This window comes from Python bivittatus, unplaced genomic scaffold (assembly GCF_059951505.1).
Source record: "Python bivittatus isolate LINGU-HERP-01145 unplaced genomic scaffold, Pbiv_v1 ctg000070_np1212, whole genome shotgun sequence".
NCBI classification, from domain to species: Eukaryota; Metazoa; Chordata; class Lepidosauria; order Squamata; family Pythonidae; genus Python; species Python bivittatus.
Genome location: NW_028277034.1, coordinates 35,695,707 through 35,720,369, shown reverse-complemented (window position 1 = coordinate 35,720,369; position 24,663 = coordinate 35,695,707). Strand labels below are relative to the sequence as shown.

Sequence of the window (24,663 nt, the reverse complement as noted above, 5' to 3'; positions counted from 1 at the left end):
CATGTTGGCTGGGGAATTCTGGGAGTTGAAGTTCACACCTCTTAAAGTTACCAAGTTTGAAAAACATTGTTCTAAACAGTCACGCTCAAACTTACTATCTCTCTGGGATCCATAATGGGATTCCAGGAGAACCTTCGTCGCACCTCCTTTATAAGGACTCTTGTGTGCGCCTGCGCAGAACGAGCCTCGCTGACCTTTCAGTCAGCCAATAAGATCCAGGAAGAGTGGGGTCTCCCGCGTGTCGCGCGAGCATTTAATACTACAGTACGTTATTGACGGGGCGGGGGGGGAGAGTTAAGGGTTCCAGCAGCTTTGAGTATGACCTTGCTCTGAACCCCTCGCCTTGGTTCTTGGCGTCAGGCCCGTTCGAGAGCACATGGTACGAAGCAGTGGTGGGGGACTTAACCCCTTCCCCTCCTTTGCGCATGGCGAACCTGAACCAAAGGACCGCATCGGCACGTCGCGTGTTGGGTGGGGGGCGGAGCCCGTTTAACTGTCGAGATCGTTGGGCTGCTGACGTTATCTGTAGGCGCGCGTGCTGTGGGGCCCGCCCTCTTTCGCTTGGCTGGCTGCAGTGAACGGTGGGTCGAGTATAAAGGCAATCTGCGGTCTGTCTTTCCGCTGAACCGCTCGGGGTGATGTATAGGGCTTGGTTCGACACCCGCTGAGCTGGTGCGATTCATAGGTTTAGAGCTGGCACGCCCCACCCGCCCCACTCCGGGTACTTTGGGCTGCAGGTCCCATCACTCGCAGTCAAGAAATCTCCGCCGGCTGCAGAGCCTAAGGATCTGCCGCCGCCCAGTTCTGGGGATCCCCCATTGGAGGTAGGGCGCTGCAGCTTCTTTGGGTTCTTCACACCTCCGCCCTGTCCTTGTGCGGGAGGAGGCGACGGCGACGGGCAGCTTCTCATCTCCCCGCTTTTCAGGCTGATTTGGGGTAGCAGGGAAAGTTCGTGCTCTTATCATCCCAAGCCAAAGAAGGGCTTTGTGACACTTGAAAGCCCTGTGAAATGGCCGTGCCGGATTTTCAACCCCGCCTGATTAGGTGATTTGAAAGTCCTTTTGAGCGTTTTCATTAACTTCTTGCGGAAAAATAGAAAGTGCCTTCGTGGATCAAAGTAAGCTGGGATAAACAGTGAACATTCTGCTTCCAGCAGTTACTGATTGTCTTTGGATTCTTGAAAGCGTTCAGGACGGATAGTTACTTTCACAATGGTGGGGGCAGAGACTTTTCGAGGGTGAATTCTATACATTAATGTATGTAGCGAGCTGCGTATTCATATATTGAAAACTAAAAGACCTTAATAAGAAAGGTTGCATCGATGTTGCATGTTTGCCCTCTCGGGAAACTGTGGTCTTATTTTCCCTTGGAGTTATAATTGGAAATACACTGTCCTCAATCATTGTGAATGGTCATCTAACAGCAGGAGGTACATTTGTATGTATTCTAGCACATGGTTCTAAAATGAAGCATCTGTTACTGTCTCATTGGCAAAGAGATGTGAGAGTGATTGTTGTATGGAATACTTTGTAATGGTTAAAATTTTGTTGATGTCGAAGAGCATTTTTTTTCTTTACTTAGAACATGTTATTATTATTTATAAGATTTATTATAGCCTTATGGTCCAAAAGACTGTTAGTATTCTTTAATTGTCATGATAAAGCACATGGCAGAAGCGGACACTTCAGGTAGCACAAGATTCTCTCTTTCATATTTTATTTGGGCCTGAGTTAATGGGTTCAGTGAGGATTTCGAGGTGTCGATTGGGGATTATGCCATTAACTCTGGTTATTTTTAAATGTTAAGTTGCTGTTTAAATATTTATATTGTTGCAAGTACTTGTGGGTCTTGTATATACAACAAGAACTGCTATTCTTTCTTTGCTTGTGTTTTGTAATAAATGCAAACAAATACATTTTCTGCTGTGCATTGCCATACTGTTTTTCCAGAATGCTATGTTTTTAAAATAGAATAAAATGCAGTTGTAGTGCTGGTCTGAGGAATGTGGAATAGCAAAGTACTACTGAAACCTTCCAGGCTATTCTGTTAACTAATAACTTCATATTTGCTAATTTAATCTTTTATTTCCCACTGAGCAGCTTTCTCCAATTTGGCTTCCCTCTCTATACATTTTTTTGAGAAAAAGATGAATCCTTTAAATTATTTTGCTAGTTAACACTATTGTGCAATGTTGTAAGTTTAAAGTGGATTCATTTAAGTTGTAAATGACAATTGTGCTTTATTAATTTTCAGATGACAGTGTGATAGGAATGGAGACAGAAAGTATAAGAAGCAAAATTATGGAAAAAGAAACTACTGAACAAAGAAAGGAACGAGAAAAAAAGAAAAGATCTAGAGTTAAACAGGTGCTTTCTGATATAGCAAAGCAAGTTGACTTCTGGTTTGGCGATGTTAATCTTCACAAAGACAAATTTCTCCGAGAACAAATAGAAAAATCTAGAGATGGATGTGAGTCTGTTTTTTTTTTTTTTAAACTAGTAATCAAATACATTATTACTGAAATGCAGCTCTTGGAAAAATAATTCCTGTTAGTTCATGTGTATTACTACAGATAGCTGTTAGTTCTGGCAGGTATCACTATATTTAGTTTATAAATATAAAAACAACAACTGGCTATCTGTTGCTTTTCTGACTAATTTAAATGCTTGTACTGTAAAATCATAAATAGTTCATCCAAATAATAGAAAGGAATACCTCTTCATATATTAGGCTTTGTCAGTTGTGCCATGCAAATCAGTAGCAAGTGTTCTTGGTGGTGGATTTCTTTTTACGGGATTCTTTCCTGGAAGCTCATCTGATAGATACACGGCTTTATAACCATGTATAGTTGTTATCTGAAATGTAATGAATGTTGTAGTAAAACTTTAAAATCAATTGTGGAGTAATTATGAATTAATTCAAGCACAGGCTTTGTCACAGAACCCAAATAGAGAGGACTTTTATTATTTGTGCTATTTATCTTGCTTCTTTGTTTCAGTAAAGACTATTTAAAGTACAAATAGTGATCCCAGGCTTATCACTGATCAGCTGCGCTAAAATATCTCTTTTCAATGTTTCATTAAAACCAACTTTTCTTCTCCCTCTTCCCTCATTGTCCAATCAGAAAAATGGAAGATTTCTTCTGACAAGCAGTTCCCAAGATCAGTGCCCCAGGTTTTCACAATTCCTGTTACAATCTCCTATCCTGATTTTAATTCTTCTAATTTTAGATGTTGACATATCGCTTCTGGTTTCTTTTAACAAAATGAAAAAATTAACCACTGATAGAAAATTGATAGCACGAGCGGTTAAAAGTTCATCTGTTGTAGAAGTGAGTATGAAAACTCTGTTTCTATTCTGTAAGGTGAAAAAGAGAAAATACTGTGGAATGGATTTTTAATTTAATTTTATATCTTACAGTTGGATTTAGAAGGAACTAGGATCAGAAGGCGGCAACCTTTGGGTGAGCAACCAAAAGATGTGGATAGTCGTACAGTATACGTGGTAAGATATTGCCTATTTTCTTTTACTTTTTCTTTCTTCAGAAACAGCCAATTAAATATTGTGATGGTTTTTGTACAAGTAGAATTTTGGGCATGGTAAAACATCTTTCACTTGTCGAGTGCCCTTATTTAGAACTGTGAGTATCAGCTAAGTGGCACAAAATGTTTGGCACTCTTCTAGCACAACAGTAAACATGGTTCAGGATAAGCCAGGAGACCCTTGTGTTTACCACTTCCTTCTCTCTCCTTTCAAGCAAGACGCTTCAAAATCCTCGATTTTTGAGTGCTGAGGGGACTGTATTTTTCTCTGTAGATAGTGGTAGTTGGACAAGAGTTTGTCTGAGGGAGCAGGATTCATGGAGAGGGGTTTCCCTTCCCTTAAGTCCTTCTCTCTGACCTGTCAGAATGGAATAGAGGACCATTCCATCCATTGAATGAAATTAGTCTGGTCCATCTTCCACTACCACAATTGTGAAAAAATGCTTTTGGCCATCGTAACGTCACTTTAATTAGCTTATGTAAACCTTAAGTTGCAGTTAATATTAACTGTGGAAATAATAGTTTCATAATGTACACATTTTGCTAGATTTGCCTACCAAGCCCAGAGTTTCATCAAATGTGTTTTACCAAAAGCAGATTTAAATTCTATATAATTGTAAAAATATATAAAATTATATTTTTGTCATTTTTATCTTGTCACTTCTGTAGCAATTTTTTCTAGTACATTTTTGCACTTACAACTCACTAGTTGGGTTAGAATATATGTTCAAGATACACAGATCAGGAACTTATTTTTAATTGAACTGAATATTTAGATTTTCTCTAAAACATAATTATGGACATCCAGATTGGATATTTGTGTTTCTTCAGTACTTAGTTAATTTTTTTCAAGTATATCCCACTAAACCACTTCACTTCCCTAATAAATCAATTGTTTTTATCTGAAATATTTCCCAGTTAGTTTTCTTGAATCAGTTTCAAGATTTAAACTGAAACTTTCCTTCTACTCATTATGTTACTACTGAAAATTTAGTACAAATATCTTTTACTTGTTGCTTCCTTAGTGCAGTTGCATATGTGTTGAAAAATATCTGGCTTAACTTTGAAAGATTTCTGTGAAATCTTTGGTCTTGTTTAAATCTTCTACCTTATTTTCATCCACTGAATTGTTACTGTTCGCTGCAACTGTTGTCTTCTCTGATCTTTTGCTGCTTTGCTTTGTTTTCTCTTTCACAGTTCTATTCATGAATGAGAAACTGCAACTCATTCTAGCAGACCTTCAATTAGAACCCTCTAGCCAAGCACGTGTTATAGATTCATATAGATTCAAGCACACTAATAGTTCATCAGTATATATTTATGGGACAGTGTGGGGAAGTAGAATGTTTTCTTCTACATCTAGAAATATTATAGTTTCTGGAAAAACGTGTAAGCTTGCATACTTTTTTACGGCATTTTGTTGAACTAATAAAGATAATTCCCAACTTTGTATTCGGGTTTTTTTATGCATAGGACAAAAGATTAATTATTTTGTGAAATACAAAAATCATAAGCCACTGCTGCCACCACTGAGCTTTCCTTCAAACATTTAATAGTATTTTAAGGGATAATGGTCTCATAGTAACTTCTTTTTCAGACCTTCTTAGTATGGTTTTGTATTCTTCAGGTAATTGCTTAAGATTATATAAATTTGTCCTTGATATTATATATGTGTATGAAAGTATTTCTCTGCTAAAATTGGTAATAAACAAAATGTCATATTCATGACACTTCTGGGTTTGCATATCACTTAATTGCTACTTTAATCACAATATTAGTATAATGATTCATGCAGAAATGTGCATACCAAGTGGGCATGTTTTGTGTGTGTACATATATGGAGATGTAGCTTTATGTCTGCTGTTACTTTTTTGCTATAGGAATTGCTTCCTAAAAATGTCAGCCACAGTTGGATTGAACGGGTATTTGGAAAATGTGGCAATGTAGTTTATGTCAGCATTCCTCGCTATAAGACCTCCAAAGACCCCAAAGGATTTGCGTTTGTGGAATTTGAAACAAAAGAACAAGCAGAAAAAGCTATTGAGGTCAGTTATAAGCAACTGAAAAGATTGTTTTATTTTTAACTAATTTATTTACTTTAAGATATATAATTGTAGCTTTTATAAAAAACACTGTTTTTATAAAAACCTTTTGTAATGTAATGGAAGATTTTCAGTGGTTACAATGTACATGCAGTAGAACTTGAAAATACAGAATCTGTTATCTGAGGGGAAGTATTGTACTATATTGAAAATGTCTTAATAGTGTCCATTAAAGATTTAGAACTCTAAAAAAAAATACTTTCTGAATGAATAATGTTAAATAGCTTCCAGTTCTTGTCACTGACACTGTTGAACTTGTTTGTCAATCCTTTGCATATTATCCAAAATGAGTCTCACAATTTTAGTAAGGTTTATTCCGCAAAGTAACTTAAGGTATTAAATCATAATACTTGGAATAATTACATAAAACATATCTTTAAATGCACTCTAACTAGCTTATTCTGGCTGGTAAATTTGGTTGAACTGTTTTTAAGTACTATCGTTCAGTCTTAATTTAGCCCTTTTGAGCCTAATGCAAATTTTTATTATTGTATCACAGATTGTATGTTTAAATATCTAATTGGATTAGCACTACAAAGATATTTAAATATAATGCATTTAAATTGTTCATAGCATGAGAAAGTACAATATATTCCATAAAGTGTTCAGCAAAAAAATAAATTGTAATATTATATTTCATGTAGAATGAATATATATGCTTGTAAGATGACCTGGAGTGATTTTGTTATATTATTAATTAGTAGTTGCTGTCTTACGTTATCTGGCTTTTGCATTTTAAGTTCTTGAATAACCCACCAGAAGATGCACCAAGAAAACCTGGTATGTTTCCTAAAACAGTAAAAAACAAAGCTGTTCCCACATTGCCTACAAGTGATTCTGCTGTAGTTGGTGAGTATAACCTTGATACTTTCAGTTTTGACTGTGGATTCGGTTATATTCCTTAATCTTCCTCTGGTAGGGGAGTTGTGAGATATTGTGGGAGGAAATGAAGCAGATAGCCATAAACATTTCTATATTCTCCTTGGAAGCAAAGAGGGCAAAAATGTAATTCATTCAGAATACTGAGGTAATTTTTGTTGTTTTGCATAGAAGAAAAGAAGAAGAAGAAAAAGAAAAAATCTAAAACAAAAAAGGAAAACAGCCAGCAAACAAATACTGGAGCAAAAGACTTATATATGGCTATTTCTGCAGAATGCACAAAAAGTCACAGGACAATATCAGAAAGTTCTGAAACAGAATTGTCAGAAATCCAACGACACTCCTCTAAGAAAGAAAAAAAGAAACTTGATAAAACACAAAACTCAGGATTAGGAGAAACTAGATCAGGAAAGAGGAAGCGGAGTCGCTCTGGTGATGGAGAGATGTCAGTTGTAAAAGTGAAGAAAATTTCTCAGAAAGATAATGTTCATTCTACAAAGGAGGAATCAGCAGAAGGCCTGGAGGATTCCAAAGGTAGTTTCATATTACTAATTTTTCTTAATGATTTCCTAATCAAGATCAGAGTTTGGAAGAAAAATTCTTGGGATATTGATGCTTTTGCAGAAGAGAATGGAAATTTTGTTCCAGTTTGAAAGAGGAGAGGAAATCCTATTTTTTTGTACGTTTGTTTCTTGGAATGATAGAAGTATATTTAAAAAAGGAAATAGAAGAATGAAGGTATTTTGTTAAATTTTTCCAGTATAATTTATAGGTTGGATCCACTGTTACCATTCCTTTGATGTGGTTCTGACAGTGGAACAAATGCTGAATATTCTATATTCTATACCCCTATAATCTGTTTTAAGTATCTGGTGGAGAGGATGAGGTAGGGAAGAGGAAAATTGCAGAAAATCTCATTATCTGACCTAAAGTCAAGATGTTTACATTTGATTCTTAGGCTAGAAATTTAATGTTAGATTTAAAAAGAGGATTTTACTATGTAGTGAAGAAGGATGCCAGGTATTTCTTAAACTAATCATAATGCCATTTTCAGTGCATCTCTCTAGGGTTGGAGAAACCAAGGTTCAGTCATGAAGTTCATCACTTCAGTTATAAGAAAAAAAGCATATTTCATGTGAGAGAGCCAAGTAAACTGACTTGAACTCCTTGTAAGCTGTTTATAATAACTTTAATCCATTTTTATTTAGAAATTTCTACTGAAGAAGAGAGAGAGATTGGTGATAAGAAAGAAACCTCTCTTTCAAAGTCTAAAAGAAAACACAAGAAGAAACATAAAGAGAGACATAAGATGGGAGAAGAAGTTATTCCACTGAGAATTCTCTCAAAGTATGTTAAAATATACAGGATTTATTTGACATCTTATAGAACAATAGCTGGAATTTTTACTGTTTCTGGTAAAATGATGGAATGTTTGCCTGCCTGGTTGACCAGGAAGGTGAGATAACAAGCCTTTAACATTTTCTCTGATTGAATTAATGATTTGTAAAATGTTAGTGCTGTAGATGGCCAAGTAGCCTTAACCATTTAACTTGTTTTAATTTCTCAGTTGGTCCTGCAGTTCTTGTCCCATAATTTATTTATTTTTATTTATTTATCATATTTATATAGCTGCCTCTCTCACATAAAAGTGACTCTGGGCAGTGTACGACACATAATTAAAAACAATAAATACATAAAAACAGTCACAATTAAAAAATAACTATGAAAAGCACAAAACAGAGAGGATGATATTAACTACAGTAAGTGAGCCATCATACAATCTCCCCAGTTCCCTGGGACCCCAGGCCTGATAACATAGCCAGGTCTTGAGAGACTTGCAGAATGTTGAAAGGGATGGAGTTAATCTCACTTCTGCAGGGAGAAGATTCCAAAAGGTGGGTGCCACAGCAGAGAAGGCCCACCTCTTGGGACACACCAAAAGTAATTCCCTGGCAGACGGGACCCGCAGCATGCCTTCTCTGCCAGACCTGATGGGGTGGGTGGATGTAATTGGGGAGAGGCAGTCCCACAGATAACCTGGCTCCATGCCTTGAAGGGCTTTAAAGGTCAAAACCAGCATCTTGAATTGGACCCAGAACCAAACTGGCAACCAGTGCAGCTTGTGGAGCAGAGGTATAACATGTACCGCCCTAGGGCCACACATAACTGCCCGCACCGCTGCATTTTGCACCAGCTGAAGTTTCTGGGTTTATTTTATTTATTTATTAAATTTCTCACCTGCCTACCTCCCCCCAATGAGGGAACTCTGGGCGACTCACACAGAACATTAAAAACATAAATATATATAAATACATAAAACATCAATTTAAAAACATTTCTAAAAAAGGGAAAGGAGAGTCCAAGAAAATGAAAAATCTGAGGCTGAAGACAGGAGGCCTATATGGGGCTAGCCATCCTCATGCTTGAGGTATTCCCTCCCCACTCCAGGCCAAGTGGCAGAACTAGGTCTTCAAAGCCCTACGGAAGGCCAGGAGTGAGGGGGCCAATTGCACCTCCGGGGGCAGAATACTCTGGATACTCTTCAAGGGCAGCCCCATGTGGAGCGCATTACAGAAATCCAAACGGGAGGTGACCAGTGCATGAGTGACAGTGAGCAGAGGCCCCTGATCTAGAAACGGGTGCAACTGGCACACAATATGAAGCAGCAAAGGCCCTCCCAGCCACGACTGCTACCTGCTCTTTGAGTCCAGGTCCTGGTCCTTTAGTCCAGGAGGACCCCCATATTGTGCACAGGGTCTGTCTGAAGCAGTGCCACCCCATCCAGCACCAAAGATGGCATAGTCCTAGAACCAGAAGGCCCCAAATCCCAAACCACTCAGTCTTGCCAGGGTCCAGCTGAAGCCTGTTGTTCCCCATCCAGACCCTCACAGCCTCCAGGCACTGGGATAAGATATTCACAGCATCACTTAATTTGCCAGGGGCAGAGATGTATAATTGGGTATCATTAGCATATTGATGATAGCTCACCCAATGGCAATGGATGAGATCATCCAGTAGCCTCATGTTAAATAGGAGGGGGGAGAGTACCAAACTGCAGCACCCCACATAACAGGAGCTGAGGGTGGGATCCCTCTTCCCCAGCCACCACCAATTGAAATCAGCCCCAGAGGAAGGAGGTGAATCAGCACAACACTGTGCTGTCCACCCCGAATCCGCTGAGCCAATCCAGAAGGATACAGTGGTCGATGGTATCGAAAGACACAGAGAGGTCAAGTAGGGCAGGGATGGATGCACAACTCCCATCCCGTCCTCGCCAGAGATCATCCAAAAGTGCAACCAATGTGGTTTCCATCCCATACCCAGTCCTGAATCCTGACTGAAAGGGATCCAGGGATCCAGATAATCCACTTCATCCAAGGTCCTCTGAAGCTGCTGCACAACCACCTTCCCAATCACTTTCCCCAAAAAGGGGAGGTTAGATACTGGAGGGAAATTGTCCAGTATAATGAGGTCCAGTGATGGCTGCTTGAGGAGAGGGAAAACCAAAGTCTCCTTAAGAGGCGAAGAAAAACCCCCCTCACTCATGGAAGTATTAACCATTGCTAAAACCACGTGACACTTCCCAGGTCGCTTTAAGCAGCCAGGATGGGCATGGATCGAAAGAGCAGGTGGCTGAGCTCACAACCCTAAGGACCCTGTCCACTTCCTCAGGTCCAACAGGTCAAACCGTTCCCAGATAACAGGCAAGACTCCTCTCTAGGCATCTTCACCGGACCTGCAACAAAGCCAGCGTCCAACTGAGAAAGTTTCCGAGCGATTTTATTCGAGAGATGCTGAGAAAATTCCTCCTGCAGAAGGTTCTCATATGCTTGTAACCTATTTTTTATTGAACTTTTTTCTTTTTAGTTACTGTAAAATACTTAGGTTTTTTTTTTAATGTATGTTAAGAAAGGGTTTTGGTAGCTAGGGAAAACTTGATAGTGTAAATATGAAATTCTCCTCTTTCCTGTGCCCCAATTGTACCTTGTTACAAGTAAAGAAAATGGATTATATTGAATAAAATATCCCTCCTATAGTTCAGTAACCATTACTTGAATGATATTTTACTCAGTCTAGAAAAATAGCTGCAATCCAGACATCACTGTTTAGTTCTTTAATCAATAATAGCAAATAAAAAATGGACTACAGGTAGTCTTTGGTTAACTATGGTAATTGGGACCATAATTTCCATTGCTAAGCGATGTTGTGAAGCATGATGTCACATGACTGCATTGCTTAGCAATGGCAATCCTGGCACTTCCTGTTGTCGTCGTTAAGTGAGGATCACAGATTGTTAAGCGAGTCCCAGGTGGCAAGCAGGCTGGTAGGCAGGTAAGGCACAATCAGGGCTGGGGGTGACTCTTGCTGGGCGGGAGAGAGTACACAAGTGGCCTGCATGGTGGGGCTGAGAATAGCTGCTGCTGGGCAGGGAAGGGTGTGCAAGTGGCCCGTAAGGTGAGGCGCAGTGCAAATGAGGCTAGGCTGAGGGTGGCTGCTGCCAGACTAGGGAGGGTGCAAGGGTTTTACCAGGGTGACCTGAGACCTTCCCTGCTGGCTTCCCCATTTACTTTGCTTATGGGAAGCTGGCAGGGAAGGTTGTAAATCACGATCATGTGACCACAGGATGCTGCAACCGTTGGAAGTGCGAGCCACTTGCCAAGTGACCAGTTCGTGGTCATGTGACCATCGGGGTGCTGGGACGGATGGAACTTCAAAGACCTGTCATAAGTACCATTCATTCAGCACCACTGTAACTTCAAACAGTCGCTGTATGAATGCTTGTTACAGGAGTGTTCAGGCTTTGGTCTTCTAATCTCTAGTATGGGTGAATATACAAGCAAACTTTTATATTTAAGTTTTCTTAAACAGTTAATTCATAACTAATCTCTGTGTACAGATACCAAATGTGCACAGTTGCTTGTGTTTTTAAGATCAATCCAATATCTATCTAGCCTAGCATTCCTGGAAAGACTCCTATCAACCAATAGATATTAAGTGATCCACTAGAAACTGAATCACATTTTTTACTATTTCAGAAACAAATCTGAAAGAATTATTTAATAGGTGACACAGAATTCTGATGGTTACACTAATTTTCTCAAATATATAAGCTTTCAGTAAATTCAGGTCTCTAAAGTCAAATGAAAACTTCTATAGAACTTCAAAAAGTCATATACACATGTGCGCCCGCACACACACTCATGCTGTATGAATTAGTGTTTTAGTCTTATTTTCTTTTAAATCATCATAGAAGCAGTTATGCCATATTGAGAAATAGGAACCTTGCACCCCTATATAAGGAAATTCCACTCTTTTTAAATTTGTTGCTTTGTTTCCCGTCATTTCCAACCTTTGCATTAGCATTTTTCAATCTCCATCTCTGTAGGAATGAGTGGATGCAGCTGAAGCAAGAGTATTTGACCCTACAGAAAGCAAGCATGTCATCTCTGAAAAAAGCAATGACCAAAACAAACACTGTGACTTTTGGAGCAATGGAAACAGATGTCTGTACACCAGATGACTCTGCAACAAGAAATGGCAAATGTAAAGATAATTGTGAATTTCTTCTGTTTCTTTTTAAGGAGAACAGCTTGTGGTTTAAGAATAAGATGGATAGGAAATGTGTGAACCTGATCTTAACAATTTTATTACAGAATTGGTGTATTTTAATAAAATAACACAGACTTCCATGGAGTGAAGATAGATTTTGGATACTGAACACTTGTTTATCTTAGGACCTTCTAGCAAATGATGTTCACATTGTATAGAAAAACATGTATTTGCTGATAGAACAGGAAAGAGTTCGTGTAGCTGCAAAGCAAGATTTCCCAGTGACCCTACTAGTGAGGAATAGAATCCATTGTAGTCTACCACAACTGGAGAACATCAATTAAGGCTGACTACTTTGACCAAAAAAAAAAAAAGTCTTGGTATTGTCCCCTCCCCTCTTCCTCTGAGGACAAATTATTTGCTGAGTTTCACTTTTTGTACTTCCTGGATATTCATGAAATACTAATTGTCTTTATTTGTAAATGTGTTTCCCCAATTTGCTTTATCTACTATAAACCTTGATTTAGTTATCACATGGTATTGGCAGTTTATTTTAAAACACAATTCCTGGTGAACAAGCTAGAATGATCAACATAAAACATCATGCTATTTTATTTGTAAATGTACAGGAGGACAGTGGAGGGAAATACTGATGTTTTACATGAGTTCCTTTCTGTTCACACAAATATTGCTAAACTATGGTTTGGCAACATTTGCCTGCAGTGCTAATGTTGGTACACGTCTTGTAATCAATTAGCCAGGTGTTAGTTGTGCCTCAATAGAAATCATTAGAAATAGTGAACTATTTTTAAGCACTGTTGAAGAAATCTAGGAAGTATTCAGTTTTTTCTGTGGTTCCTTTAGCTAGGGTGGGCAGTTTATTGTTTGCAGTAGTCTTTTGCTTGTTTAACACTAGTAATAATTTAATTTAAAAGATTCCCATATTCTTGCTTAAGCTGTTTTGAGTGTCTCCTTTCATTAGAATGGGCTGTAGATAAAAGAACCTTGAGCTCAGTTATAGTAATGAAAACAGATTCCTAGACTGAACATGTGCTCATAGTTCCTCAGTTTCTTAATATATATATATATATTTGGCAATGTATAACTGTTTCTTCATTTGGATGCAGTTGGTAGATTTTGCAGTTTTAGAGGTGGAAAAGTACAGTTTAATTAGCCTGAACTCCACTTTCAAATAATTAAAATCACAAAATTGTGTTGTATTCAAGTGTAGCAGTCTGTTTCTGTATCGATTACACACATAATTTTTTAACTTTATTTTCTGGCAATTTAATTGTGAAGAATCAAACTTGTCTGCAGTTACTGATTATTCAGAAAAGGCTGAAAGGTCTCTCATAGATATTTCTTTGCAGAAGCAATTAACTTTAAAAATTAAAATTAGCTAAATTGATAATGTTAGTAAACATATTTGTCATGATGCTTTTCAGTAGCAATGCATATAAAGATGCTGTCTTCAAAAAAACCACAATAAAATTATGAATACTTACAGAAGTTACCTAGTTTAAAATATTTAAGTATATAATTAGTACAGTGGTAGCATTTAGAATTCTTTAAGTATTATATTGTAGGTCTTTACACTACCAATAGTGATATGTGCATGCCAAACTGTTAAAAGAAACATACTTATTTCTAGCAACACTGTTACATTCCAATTATATGAAATCGTAAAAACTTTATTTATTGTGAGACCAAATTAAGACCTTCCATTAATGTTCTCCTTTTCAAATTAACAGCTGTCAGCAATGATGGTTTAGCTCCTGCTGAGAAGATTCATACAATGGGACCCCAGTTTGAGAGTGGGGTGATTGTGAAAATCCTTAGTACTGACCCACTGCCAGGCAGGAAGCACATCAAGGTAATGCTTCAGTAATCTTAGAGAAGCAGTTATCTATATCTTGGAATTTTATGACTTTGAATAAAGTCTGATTGTCAACTAGTGATGCGCGTATCTTGAATAAACTTTACTCCTGGATTATTTAACTGAAAAAGTAGACTGAGTTTATTTCAAAGAAAGAATTCAAACTGTTTAACTATAAAGAGTTGCTTGCCTGTACAATTACCTTTTTAAAAAGTCATAATTTGTCCTTATTTCTTAAGAGGTGAATAAATTTTCTTTTGTGATTTGAGAAATGACAGCTCCTGATGTCTAGTTCTGGTGCTTATCATGTATACCTTTTTTATATTTGTTATAATATTTAACATTTTAGCTATAATATTATATAGAAAATGTTTTGTGCTCTAATGAGTATTCCATGTGTAGTGCAGATAGGCTCGTAAATTTTATTGAAGAGGTTAGATCTCCACATCAGTTTGCATCTGAATTCTCTTCTGTGGTATCTTCAATGTCAGATCCAATATGTGTCTATGAACATCAAGCATTTTTAAAAAACATATTCAGTGTCTGAAATATGCAACTACCAACATATAATGCGAACTAGTAGTATATTTCAGGGACAGAAAATAACTCTTATAGTCTCTTAACATGAAATAACTGTTATTTTTCTATGATAGAATATTGAAAACTGTTGATAGCATTCAGCTATCCTTTTGAATCTTTTTAAAAGTTCTGCGTAGAGAGTTGATATGTCTGAGCTATGGCCATGAAATAGAAAATCTGCCAGTTTGAATAGTTCCTTGGTAATTCTTTAGGTATTTTTAGAAGCTCCTGTCTTTCAGCCTGAGTCTTTTCTACCCAATCTATAACATGGGAATAATAACACTTAGTGAACTGTATTTATACAAACAAACTGCTTTGAACAATATAAATTCTTAAGATGTTAAATATTATAATTATTGCCTAGGAAATATATAATGTAATTTTTTTTGTCTTGCTATTCTATGAATGTATGTAGTCCTAATCTTGCCAGATTTATCATCTGAAATTATTTGTAAGACAATTTTAATATTTAAACATTTAAATCTCTCTGTAATTGCTCATGGAGGCTATATGTTCAGAGCTGGAAAAGTATACCAGATAAGTTGATACTTTTTATTATTCCAGCTTCTGTTTGTGAATTACAGTACAGTACGTTTATTGAGATTCACATCTGGATGTGCAGGGCTTAAAGAACTGAATGATAGAAGATTTTAATTTCAGTAAATAAAGCATTTTAAATAGTGTGTGCCAGCTATAGAATTAGTTTTTGGAAACGGGTAACCTTTGTTATTACTGTGCAGTTCACTCATTGGCCGTGGACAAATGTTGCAAACTGACCTACTTGACAGAGTAACTAAGACTGGTTTGACAGAGCAATGGCATACACATTTTTGTAATCATATTATTTATTTAATTTGTTTTGTGCTGATATTACAGTGCATACAGCATACAAACATGAATTGACAAAAAGCATGAAAATGAAAAGTCTACTGATTAGAACTACATATTTTGAAAATCTATGTCCTAATCTATTGGATTTTAGAGTGCTACAGCACTGTATGAAGAGAGGTAGAGATGGAAGGAGATAGGAACAAATATAATATTCCACAGAGATAAAGACAGAATTCTTACTCTCTTTTTGAGCATTATCATATTGTACTTTATATTTTTCTAAATTTGCAGCATTTGCTTTGTATTTTTTTCTTTTTTTAGTCACCACCGTGTGATTAAATAATACTGTTATTTTCCTTCCCCTTTCTCCTTAACAAGTAGATAAAAATTAATGTTAGTAATAAATGTATCTTATGTGGTGCATCCATTTCATCATAGGACCTGCTAACAACACTAGCTAATGTTGCTTATGTTGATCTGCTGGAAGGAGATACAGAATGTCATGTGCGGCTTAAAACACCTGGAGATGCACAAATTTTAATAAACTCACATAAAGAGCTGCAGACAAAGAACAACTGGAAATTTGAGATCCTTTCAGGTGAGGTTTATATGCATATTTATGTGGTGTGCACATGTTATATTGGTTTTGGAAATACACTTGTTTAGGTTATGACTTTCTGTATTCTGGTATTTGTCCCCAGAATTTTTTTTTTTTCAAATCTAGCTAGTGTCACTTCTCTGTGTCTGGAGCTTAAGCCACATATTTCCCTTTGTTAAAAAGGAAATCACTGGCAATAGCGATTAAAATTTGTCTGGAATGCCAACTGCTAGATATACCCTTTTAAATTAGAATGATACAGAGCAGCCCAGTAGTATATATACAAACTGATTAAGAACACTCTGTTCCTTATACCCTCATTATAGATTGTTTACCAACTCTTCAAACTATTACATAACAAGTAAAAATTCAGATCCTATCTTTCCCCTGCTTTCCTTTACAGGTAGTCCTTAGTTTAAGAATGAGTTCTGTTCCCAAGGTCTGTCCTTAAATCAAATTCATATGTAAGCCAGTATTGTATAATACGGTTTAAGTAGTATTGTGTAATTAACTCGAACCATTGGTTATTTAACTCAATTCATTGTGTATTTATCTCAAATTTTGCTACAATAGGCTCCATTCTTAACTGGGTCGTCCATAAACTGAGTGTTCTTAACCCGGGGACTACCTGTAATTTTTAGCTCTTATTTTTAAAATGCTAAGCCCTATGTATATGTCAGTTACAAGAGTTTAAAAAGGGGATCTTTCAATAAAATGATCTCCGATGGAAGGGAGCAAAATAATTAGAGATTTCATTTATCTTTTACAATCGTGATTTTTCAAATTTATATATATTCTGTATTTCATCTCCCTTCCCCTTAGTCATATTTCTGTGCATATAAATTCAGGAACATGTTTTAAGTTCTTATGTTTGCTCTTTGCTTCTTCCCCCACTCTTTTTAGTAGGTTTTCAAGACAGTATTCATACTCAGAAGGTCTATTTTTATTTGTTCATGCAGTACAGAATTAGCAAGGAAACAAACAGAAAGAAAGAAAGATGCACATTGTATAACCTGAAAAGAATTGTAGCTTTTTCTCTGATATGAAATGTTTTCTTTTTAAGAAATATGCTATAGATGTCAGTCACTTACACTCAAGTAAGAATAAACTATCATGGGGGAAGTGGATATGCATGACAGTTTCAACTCCCAAAGTCTCATGTCTGGTGGCTTCTAAAGATTTTTGTGTGTTTAGGGTAAAGATTTAGAAATGGGCTTATCAGGAGTCCCGCTTACGCATACAACTTTATGTGCTTTTGGACTAACACCCTTTCTGCCCATATCACCAGCCACAGTTTAATGCTATTCATGTGCACACATTTCTGTATTTTTATAGGCATGATAAGAACATCTTTTTAATTTAAGAATAATAATAATATATTGACACAGGGCCATGTTAAGTAAAGTTGTGTACTTTGGTTCAATATGTTTGTATTAAGGTGATCATGAACAAAGATACTGGCAGAAGATCTTGGTGGATCGGCAGGCTAAACTTAATCAACCTAGAGAAAAGAAGCGGGGCACAGAAAAAGTAAGATAAATGATCTGGAACTTCTAATTCATGTATAGATTTTAATAAGATCCCAGGCTTCATTCTTTTTTTTTTTCAAAAAACTTTATTGAGTTTCAACAAAGAATAAAATAAAAGGAAACAGAAAAAAAAGGTTAAAAAAAGAAGATCAGAAAAGGAATGAAATTTAAAGTGCAAAAAAAAAAAGAAAAAAGAAAGAAAAAAGATACTGTAACTTCCAACTTTCTTTGGTAAGGTATAAATGTATAATACATTCATCTCTTACTCTAATGTTTAAACTAATACAAAGTATTTCTTTAGCCATAAAAAATAACAGTCATCAAACCCTCCAAATTAAAGTTTAATTTCTTTCAGTTTCAAGCAAAAAGTCCAAAATCAGTTTCCAGGTAGAAACAAAGCCAAAGTTGTTTTTTTAACCATGCTTACTTACTTAACCATACTTACTTACTTACTTCAGTTTCCCCATCTCAGTCAATTCCATTAATTTCACTATCCATTCTTCAGTTGTAGATATACGTAATTCCTTCCATTTCTGCGTGTAACCAGGTTTCATTCATTTAAAAAGAAATGCTAAAACTCAGTTGCACTGATACTTTTGAGGCCAATCAGAATAAACCAGGTGAGCTAGGCATAATTGATCTGTCTAGCACTGCTGGAACTATTAATCAATATAAGGCAGCTTTATTTTTTCAAGATAGTTCAGTGGATCTCTAGTAGAATTATGTGCTATCTCAAAGGTGAACAAATTTGTTACTGTACAAACTTTCCATCATCACATTCTGCTGTAAAAGCATATATAGTAATACATTTGTTAGTCTCTGACATATCTCAAGACTTGTATTTGTTGAAACTGTTTGAGGAATACTGGAGAAACTATACGAACACCAGCCCAGTAACTGAAATGGAAAAATTTTATTGTGGTCATTAACCAGCACAAGGGAATTGGTATTCAAATATTCAAAACTAAATTGACAATATCAGGGTAATTAGGAGAAGTACATAAAAAGAAGTTTAGTCCAATAACAATACCAGTAGTCCTTGGTTAATCACCATTCGTTCAGCAACCGTTCAAAGTTACAACGGCGCTGAATGAGTGGTAGTTACAATTAGTCTTCAAAGTTCCAGCCATCCCACCACCCGTGTGGTCACATGATTGCAATCTGGGTGTTTGGCAACCAGCTTGCACTTATGACAGTTGCAGTGTCCCACGGTCACATGATTGCCATTTGCAGCCTTCCGTTCTGGTTCCCGCAAGCAAAGTCAATGGGGAAGCTGGCAGGGAACGTCGCAAGTCGCTCGGGTAAGTCTCCACCACCTGTGCATCCTCCCCCAGCCCCTCTGTGCTTGTGCCCCGCTTTGCCGTCCACCCACACACCCTTGTGCACCCTCCCCCACCTGACAGCAGCCACCCCTGCCACACTCGCACTGCACCTCCCCAGCCCCCTGCACACCCTCCTTGAGCCTTGCTGTGCTTGTGCTGCAACTCCCCAGGTGTCTGTGTGCCCTCCCTGAGCCTTGCTGCGCTCATACCGCACCTCCCCAGCCACTTGCACACCCTCACCCTTCCCAAACCTCGCTGCCACCCGCGCACTCTCCCTGAGCCTTGTACTCACACCGCACCTTGCAAGCTACCCATGCACCCTCGTGCACCCTCTCTCACCTGGCAGCAGCCACTTACCTGCTTCCAAGCCACCTTCCCCTCTGTCTTTGGTTGTTGGAAGCCAGCAGGAAGTTGCAAGGAGGTCCTCACTTAACGATCTGAAAACCTCACTTAACGACGGCAACAGGGACTGCAGAGATTGCCATTGCTAAGCAATGTGGTTATGTGACATCATGCTTTATGACTGCATTGCTTAGCAACAGAAATTCTGGTCCCAATTACTGTTGTTAAGCGAGAAATACCTATAGATAGCATGTTCTTATGGACATCCAATAGCATGTTGTTTCTTACAACGATTATACATCTCCCTTTGCAACCAGAGTTAAGGGAAGCGTTTACTTTATTGTTCAATCATTTAACTTTGTACCAGAATTATCAGGCCATACATTGCCTGAAAGTAGTTTGGTCTTCTTTATAGTAAGAAATAGTAAATTTAGACAACAATAAAAACCTAATGAGGTTCTGTTAGTTTGATTTTCAGATCCTGAGTTGGAGTAGTTTTTAAGGACTGTGTTGTCAGAATTAGACATTATTTTCAAAAGTATTATAAATTGTGTATCAAACTAATGGATAACCTGGGTCCAAAAGCAAATCCTAGCTGCATAATTTCTAAAGCGATTTTCTGTTAAAAATGGGTGCTTTTGAAAGCTAGTACATTTCAAAGGGATTTTCAAAGCTAGGTATTAAATCATTAACCTCAAAAATCTGAAGAATCCTGCATCCTACTTGTTATTCAAATTGCTTTACATTTTGAGTACATGCAACCATAATGATTCAAGCATTGGGATCTTATTGACACTATTTTTTGTGCTGTTAATTCCTGTAAGATTTGCATAACCATTGACCACTTTAATACTGTTGGCTGAAATTGTCTTCCTGAATCAGTAGGTAGGTGGATTTTCAATGACTTCAGTATGGAATCCACCCAGGAAAATGTAGCTTTTGTTTCTATCTTCTACCTAGGTATGGAATGAAAGAAATGTTTCCATCTGCTGTTGCTATTCAATGAAATGCGATTATGGCCATTGGAAAAAAAGTTGCCATTATTCAAGTATATTAAGCATTGTTTTCCATGAACACAATGATTTAAAGGGAAAGCTTCTGAAATCATGTAAACAATTTTACCTAAAATTAAACAATTCTAATAAATTAATATAAATGATAAATTAATTGCCAGTGCCCTCTTTTAGTGATAAAAATAACTCTGCAAAACATTCATTTGACTTAAACTGTTTAATAATATTAAATATTATTTGATATTTTGTTATGCTTGATGTTTCAGAGGAGTAAGCTGGAGATAAAAGCAGATGGTTTATAAATATTATCTATCCATATATCTAGTTATCTGTATAATTATCCTCACTTCATAAATTGTCTATTGAATATCAGAGGTTTTGCTCAATTTTTAACATGTGTGACCCCAGTTTCCTGTCTCCTTACCAATCATCAACAATTATAGTCATAAAACTTATTAAAGTTCTTAATGCACTTATATTAAATTAAATTGTTCTATTGCTGCTAGTAGCTGAATTGCCTTTTCATCCTATTGGGAATTAACTTAACTGCTTGTAGAAACTAAGACTTATCAATAAACTTGGCATTTTTAATAAAAGATTTTATTGGAGATTATCAGCACTGTCTAGTTACAATTTTTTTTAATGTTTGCAAAGTTGCCAAACTTAGATTTTGGGGATATGTAAAAAGACAAATTAAAAATTCATATTTAAAAAGCAAGTATTTTCATAGTATGGCATCCAAATCACAATTACATAATTGATTAAATCCAAAACTATAGATTGTTTTGTAAAACATTTTTCTTTGAGACTGCATCTTCCAGAATTCCTCAGTCCTTCTGGAAGTTGCTAAGATTATGAAAGCGTGGCAGACTAATTGGGTCCAGAAAAAACATGTTTGAATCCCCATTCAGTAATGTTGCTTACTAAGGTTTTCTTATTTGATAAGCCCATATTGCTCACTAAGCTTCTGCAGATTTTTTTTTTTAATATTTGAGGATAAAATTAATGATTAAGTAGCCCAACTTTTTAAAGGATTTTGTTAAATAGGAGATGCAGCCTGAAGAGCAGTAGTAGGCATAAAATTGTTAAAAGTAAGCCATGTCTCATTAAAATCAAGGAAATTAAAATTCTGTACCTGTAATTGGGCTGTTCTTGATTTTAAAGTTTTTAGTTGCAAATGGTAGTTTTATGGATAATCTTCATATTTTCTGAATTAAAATAGTAATGTAATATTTTTTGTTTATTTTTCTTTTATAGTTGATAGCAAAAGCTGAAAAAATGAGACTGGCAAAGACTCAAGAGATAAGCAAGCATATCCGTTTCTCTGAGGATGAGTAAATTTATGACTTACATGAAATATTATAAAGAGAGAAAATAAATGTATGATAAAGTATCTGATTGTTTCATAATGCAGTCAGACAAATGAAATTGTGCTGAATTTGATAGAATGGAATACTACTTGAGCCTCTTTGGAAAGAATGCATTGAACAAACTCTTGTATGTATTTTTGCACAAATATTTAGCACACTGAATTTTTATAAACTGTTGTAAGAATGCAATAAAAAATTGAAATAATATTTGTTTCCTAAAATAAATTGGAATGAGAGACCCTAAAATTCATCCTAAAGGACTGTTAAAAATGGAATATTTTCTTGCTTTCTGATGTGGGAGAAGAGAAGAAATTAAATATTTTATGTAACAAGTTATGCAGGTTTGCCTGGGTAGTCCACTAAAGAAAACTTGACCTATAGATGGAATCAAAATTAAGTTGTACACCAGCAGTATCATTCCATCTGCAGTATCAAAGTTACTTGCAATTAAGAAGCATGGATTTAGCACCATATTTTCTGCCTGTAACCCAAAATAGTTCTTCCATTTTTGGTATGGAATAAAGGAGCCTGTGAACCTTCATTTCATAATAGGCAAAGCATTGTTAGTAGTTCTTACAGCCCCTATTAGCCAGCTTTCATAAATTTCCCCCCAGTCTTCTGGAGCAGTTTTTTTGCAATCACAAGAAATACACAAAAGAGAATTTGCATAAAAGAGCATTCCATCCTCTTTCTTGTGGACAAGCAGGAAAATCTTTTTTCTGGATCCAACCCATAGTTTTAGAAGTATACTTTTACTTTTCCAGTGGCATAGCCATATACTTAAATGCTACCTATGACAGGATAGTTTATAGAATATGAATGATGTAATCAGCATTATTTCTTCTGGCCTTCATTAAATATTTTCAAACTCACTAAAACAAGACTAGTACTTTGCCAGATTGCATGGCCCCATCTTGATGGACTCAGTCAGGATGGCTTGGGTCTCACCTTTCCTGTTTATTTTTATCTGGTATGACATTAACTTCTTAAGAATCTATTAGAATGGTATACACAATCCACTTTCCCTTAAGCTCTCAGAGAGAGAAGGATACAGATGTTACATTATATGATGCCTCCATGTAAGGTTTTATGTAATTTCACCCCTCTCCTTAGTGGTTGGAAATTCTGTATTTTTACACACTAATGTCCTGTATGGTATTTTCATTTAACTTCATAAGACTCCTGCAAGTTCTTGTGATGCTTCAAACAAAACCCCCAAAAAGCTCTTTCTTGTTTTAAGTTTTATATGTGTTTTCTGTCAGAACAATAAGAAGGGAAGATAAGTTCTAGTAATCCTGTGCTGATCTAAGACAAATATATGTAAAATAATTCAGAAAACATTTTAGTTTTTCAACCATTGACATTCTGACATTATCAGCAACACAAGCAATCATATAAGTAGCTCCATGTGTTTTAAAAGTTCAAGTAGCTCACTATCAGCACTAGCTAATTCTGGAAAATTTAGTTGTTAAACTCTACATGTTCCAAAGCTATCAATAGACAAGTTCCTCCATTTACTAAAGGGGGAGCAGGGAACACAGAGTGAGAAAATGTCTTTATCACAGGAGAACTAAGTCTTTAAGAACTTTAAAGTTTTGCATTTATGTTCATGCATCCCTTAACATATTTTAACATTGGTTAAAATATCAAGCCTGAACTACTTTTTTTTTAATTAATGGTTTTTGAAAGTGTAGACTGTGCTTTGGTAAGGTTTTATATCCTGTATTTTAAGTCACTTTACTAAAGATTTTAGTATACATTTTAAAGTAAGTAGTTATAATTTATAGTATGTAGAAAATAACAGATTGCTTTCTGATGGATCACAACAGGGCCAGGACAAAAAATTGCAGTACTTCATTGATACTGCTTTATATTTAGAACTGAATTAACTCTAATCAGTAGATTCCTTAAAGCAATGACACTTTTTTTTTCCAGTCTGGCAAAGAAGCCTTAAATTTTGTTTTTTCATAAATAGCAGAGAAGTATTATGTTTGCATAAAGTTCAACACTCTTATTCCTAATCATTTTCAAAATGCATATAGCCCTAGTGCTTTTAATCTGTGGCTTCCAAATAAATTATAATTGCCTGGACTCAACATGTATACAGTAAAGAACTCAGGTTACAGAAGAGCTCCAGATTTGTTGTAGCAATGTGTTTTCTTTCTACATGATGGGATTATTTTGCGAATGTGAAGGTTATAGTGATAGATGTATGCACTCTAGTGTGGGATTTCTATACTTCAAATTGTATACTAACAAATTGTATATTTTGTACAAAACACACAAAGCCCAATGCAGTGAATACATTTATATATAAACTATGGAACATGAGCACTTGCATTTTCTTTTTTTGTAGGCAAATTGCTCAGAATCTTTTTAAGAATTCTAAAATGATTGAAATGTAACTTCAGTCAATCTCTTGATTGGAATAAAATAAAATCTTATTTTGGTACTATTAATCCATTAAATGTTTGCTGAACTCTGCCATTTTTTGGAGAATTAATTCAGGATGTTTCAGGGTTTCTATTTAGTCAGCCTTAGTGAATCTTCTGTCTCCAGATTCAAAACACCCTGTGTCTTTGTGAAGCTTAGAGCCAATATTCTGCATCTTATTGCAAATTAAACAAGTACCTTTACCAGTTTGGATTCTGACAGCATTTTATTCACTTCTTTATCTCTGCTACTTTAAAGTGTAAATGATATGCATTGCTGTTCGTTAATGCAAATATAGAAAAAGCACCAGTTGGGCTGTATTATCATTCATGCACTGTGATCAGGTGCAAATGAATGGAATTACTGTTCAGGCACTGCTTGAGGTGTTATAGAGTATTGATGTCAAGCTCATTGATTGGTATTTCCTAGGTCCATTTTTTCTCTTTCTTAAAGATCAGATCAGTATTAGCTCTTCTCCAATCTTCTGACACTTCTCCAATATTCCAGAAGTTCTCAGAGATTTTACTTAGTGATTCTGATATCACATTGACCAGTATCTTTAGTATCCTGGTATATAACCTATCTGGCCCTGACAAGCTGAATTCATTTGAAGCAGCTAGAAGTTCTCTTACCACTTTCTTGCCTATTTTGACCTGCATTTCTCTTCTGTCTCCCCATGATGCACCCCCTAACAGGT

The 24,663-nt window shown here is 36.3% G+C and overlaps 1 protein-coding gene across 6 annotated transcripts; it reads left to right on the top strand.

Moving 5' to 3' along the window:
- The first annotated feature begins 189 nt into the window (after positions 1–189).
- LARP7 (La ribonucleoprotein 7, transcriptional regulator) lies at positions 190–24,257 on the top strand. 6 transcript variants are annotated; one of them, XM_088132965.1, is made up of 13 exons: positions 190–264; positions 2,254–2,469; positions 3,231–3,331; positions 3,421–3,504; positions 5,423–5,587; positions 6,385–6,493; positions 6,695–7,057; positions 7,732–7,870; positions 11,910–12,067; positions 13,825–13,946; positions 15,798–15,957; positions 17,396–17,487; positions 21,421–24,163. In XM_088132965.1, exons 2-13 carry the CDS (start codon positions 2,271–2,273, stop codon positions 21,499–21,501), a joined length of 1,773 nt encoding a protein of 590 aa, XP_087989091.1. In that variant the 5' UTR covers positions 190–264; positions 2,254–2,270; the 3' UTR covers positions 21,502–24,163. The 6 variants fall into 6 exon arrangements, with proteins under 6 accessions (XP_087989091.1, XP_087989092.1, XP_087989090.1 ...); XM_088132966.1 differs by having other exon boundaries at positions 256–379; XM_088132964.1 differs by lacking the exon at positions 190–264 and adding an exon at positions 434–581.
- Positions 24,258–24,663: the final 406 nt, after the last annotated feature.